Raw genomic sequence first — 3,960 nt, 5'->3', positions numbered from 1 at the left:
CAAATGAAGACGAAGGTAACCAATATTGAATCACAGATCGAAATAAATAATAAATAAAAAGATATCCGAAGAGATTAGCCAATAGTTCACTTTTGGAGATTGCTGAGTATAGTTTCTTGCTATTTCATCTTATGTTCTTTGTGCCAAAATTGATGGTAGCTGTATAAGAGAACCATTTCAGCTATAACTAAACTAAGGGTTCATTTAATTGTAAAGATGAAATTTGAATGGAAAAAAAATGAATTTTAGGTTATTGAATTGCCTAGAAATTGTTTTCCTAAAAAATGTAAATTATTTTATTTGATAAATATAATTTTTAACGTGAAAAATGTTGAAATAAAAATATTTTTGGGTGTTCGTTTGACTTTATTTTATATGAAAATTGTCAATTAAAGGAATAGAATTTACTAGTATTGGTGATAAAATTTGTTTCCTTTGTCAAAAAAATAAAAAAATTATTTATCTTTTCGTGTTCGTTTGATTTTGTTTTATATGAAAATTGTTTATTAAAAGGATAGAATTTTTTGCAATAATTCTTAAAATTTGTTTCCATTGAAAAAAAAATAAAATAAATAATAATAATAATAATAATAAATTCGCTACAGTAACCCAAAAAACGAATTCTCACCTATTTGGTGAGAATTCGAATTCAAGAAAAAGATTGAAAATGCTGACGTGGCGGCCAGAGGTGGAAAACAAATTCCTTAGAAAATTTTGTCAATCAAACAGGCCAAAAGTGGAAGTTAGAATTCGTTTTCCATTTTTCCTAGAAAATAAAGGGCTAGCAAATTGTCCCTAATAATCTTACAGTCGATGCAATAGCAAGCAGCTCTTCCTCTGCAACTTTTTTCCAGACTCCATCGACCATCAGACGACCCATAACGCCTTCAGAGGGAGTATCATCTTTATCGTATGATTCACAATCTGCTTCATTCTCCTTCACTTTCTTAATAAATGCGCTATCCAATTCTTCAATCGGACAATCAGTTTCCCTTTTACCACATTGATTTAGTTCCCAAAGCGCCTTGCTATCTGATCCTTTTCGAGCTTCTCTGGGCTTGTCATTGCAGTCGAGAATCAGAAGACGGCCCGAGAAGCCAAGATTGTGAGGGAGCATGCCTATAGGACATGGCTTCCATGACTTCGTAACAACCCATCGGCTATTAACTTCCACATTGGAGTCTGTCGGTTTAACATGAGTTCCCTTCATTTGACTATGTCTGATTAACTTGAATTTCTCTTCAGCTTGACGAATAGAATCTTGTTCGGAAAAAAGGATCTCAATGTGAGAATCAACAGATTTTTCTTCGCTAATGTTGGAATTTGACACCCACAGAGAAGCCATCTTCTTGAGCTTACAGAGTAAAGAGTTGTCTCCTGCCATCTGTACAAGAACAAGGGCCGAATCCATCAGCTTTTTGTTGCCAGGAGAAGACAACATAAGAGATTTGCGTAATAATCCTTGTAGCATCTGCTTTTGCATCTTTGATTCTGCCAGAGAATCTTTACATTCTGTAGGTTCCTTGCGAGAGACGAGATATATAATGTCTTGAGATTTCCAACAAGCCACTCAAAACAAATAAGCAAGTAGTTCGATTTGGCGAGACGGGGCAAAATTATCCAGCTATTTATGCTCGCCTGATGATCCATAAAAAGATCAAAGATGAAAACACAACTATATAAATATTATATACCAATGAAAAATAATAATGGGATATCGAACACCATTTCGCAGAAAATAGAAACAAAAAGAAAAACTAATCATAGAAAAGTGAACATTATGCTTGAAAAATGTCACAAATTAACTGGGATACCTATTTCGCATCTCATGGTTTCTTCCTGCGTCACTATCTTCTCAAGAACAGTGTTAAGGAGGGTTAGAAGCAATTCTGGTCCTTTATTTGACAATTTCAAGACAACAGATTTCCAGTCATCATATACATTCTGCTGCTTTTCAGGACAGATTTTCGATCCCACCACGTGTTCTGTGAAATCTGAGGAATCTAATGCCTTCAGCAAAAGTTCCAAGAGAATATATACCACTTCTGAAGAAAAGGAAGTACACAACCGAAGAATATTTTTCAATGATTTGGTAACCTGCTTCTTAGAACCTGAAATTTATAGCCACCACCGACACAGACGTTAAAATCTTGCTTGATTAATGTTATTTTTAATGATGTGCATAACAAAATTAATGAATTACCAAGAAACATAATCATGGGGAAATTCAGTATAGGGATAGAGGTGATTACAAAGGATACTATAAAAATAAAAATTCGATGTTCTAAAAGGCAGGCCTAGGCATGAAGTGCGAAGAAGGTAGCACATATGGAAAAAGCATGAAAAAGTTGGTCAATCTTATTTTGATCAACAATGCAGCCTAGGAGTTGAAAGACTAGGCGCGTGCCTTTTTTTTTTTAATTTTTTTAAATTTCATTAAGTTAAATTAACTAATTAAGTAAAAGGAATTATTATTAATAATCTTAAAATAATTAAAAATAAGGAAACACCTTATTATCCAAAACTGAATATTATGGAGTAAAATTTTATAACATGAAATAAAGCTTTTATTTGGGTCAAAGAATTAAAGACATTAAACTAGTTGTCAAACGTTAAAACACACAAGACAGTAGGCCGACAATAAAACAACTCGTTTAAAAGGAGTTTCCATTGCAAAATGCCACGAAGTGTATAGCAAAAAATAAAAAATAATGAAAAATAAAAAATAAAAAACAAACTTGTACAAGATACACTTGAGATTTCAATAGATAAAGAAATAATTTCTATTAAAGCAAAAGGCATTATCATTCATCAAAATGAAGTGTACATTTTAGACTTACGTTTTCCCTTGACTTGCAAAGAACTTGATCCGGTGATTTGCTTCGCTTCAAGAGAGAGAGCAAATTCAAGTAATCTACACTTAATTTCCTTTCTGAGATCATTAGTTTGATTAACAGGGATAGCCTTTTCTTGAGGTTCCCAATAATATGATTTCAACCAATCAAGTGCCTGAATTATCAAATTCAGGTGAAATTCACGGTGTGCAGATTTCCAATGCTAGAGTTAATTCTAACTTTTTAAGATGAAACAAGAATTTAATATTTAACAGGGAGTTGTAGATCCTAGTTTATGGCTCTTTCATCACAGTCAAGTTACCAAAATTTCAGATCAATATTTTAGAACTAAAACTCAATCTTCAAAACTTCAGCTGACCAAATTTCAGGTTAACATGTTTATGTTGAGACTTGCATTTTTTATTTTTTATTTTTTGCACGTAGTACACTGGCTGACAGTGACAATTCAAGAACTCTGATAACATGAGTGATTTTAAAGCATCAAAAATACTTGTGTTATTTTTACTTGTTTATATTATGAAAGCGAGAAAAATGAAAGATCTTCACAAGCATCCTTTTACACGTTGGAGCCATGCAAGTCCTAGGAGAATAGTCAAGGAAATTTTAGCTGCCATGTACATAAATAGGGAAAATAGTGCCCCCATTCGGATCAACTACATAAAATTTTCCTCACTTCAATTAAGCAAGAAGGTCCATTTTCACAAGAACCGGGCTTCATTTTTTAAGCAAAAAACAGTGAATTCAATGAATTTAGATCCAGACTTCATTTGTTGAGATCTTCTCTTGACTTAAGCTTTTAAACTGAACAATAACTTCTTAAAAAAGGATTTTACAAAATTTGGAAAAAACACTAAGAAAACTACAAAGCAGCGGAAATAATTTTAAATTAAAAACTGAAACACAGCCAAATTATTATACAAATAAACACGATCCATTTCATTCATTCCATCTAGAAACAGAAAAGTGTAGCTCCTGTCCAGGAAATCAATGACAATAAAGACAACAGCTTCAAAAAGGACACCTTTTTTAAGATAGCTGTCAAACAATTCATGAAATATTACCTTCATCGATGCAAGACAAACCAGTTGAAGATACGGGAGATCAC

The 3,960-nt window shown here is 32.7% G+C and overlaps 1 protein-coding gene across 1 annotated transcript; it reads right to left on the bottom strand.

Moving 5' to 3' along the window:
* Positions 1–781: 781 nt before the first annotated feature.
* On the bottom strand, positions 782–1,483 carry LOC111379467. Its single transcript, XM_023002838.1, has one exon. It carries the CDS (start codon positions 1,481–1,483, stop codon positions 782–784), a length of 702 nt encoding a protein of 233 aa, XP_022858606.1.
* Between the last annotated feature and the right edge of the window lie 2,477 nt (positions 1,484–3,960).

Source organism: Olea europaea, unplaced genomic scaffold (genome assembly GCF_002742605.1).
Source record: "Olea europaea var. sylvestris unplaced genomic scaffold, O_europaea_v1 scaffold1991, whole genome shotgun sequence".
NCBI classification, from domain to species: Eukaryota; Viridiplantae; Streptophyta; class Magnoliopsida; order Lamiales; family Oleaceae; genus Olea; species Olea europaea.
This window is presented reverse-complemented; position numbering and strand designations above follow the sequence as displayed.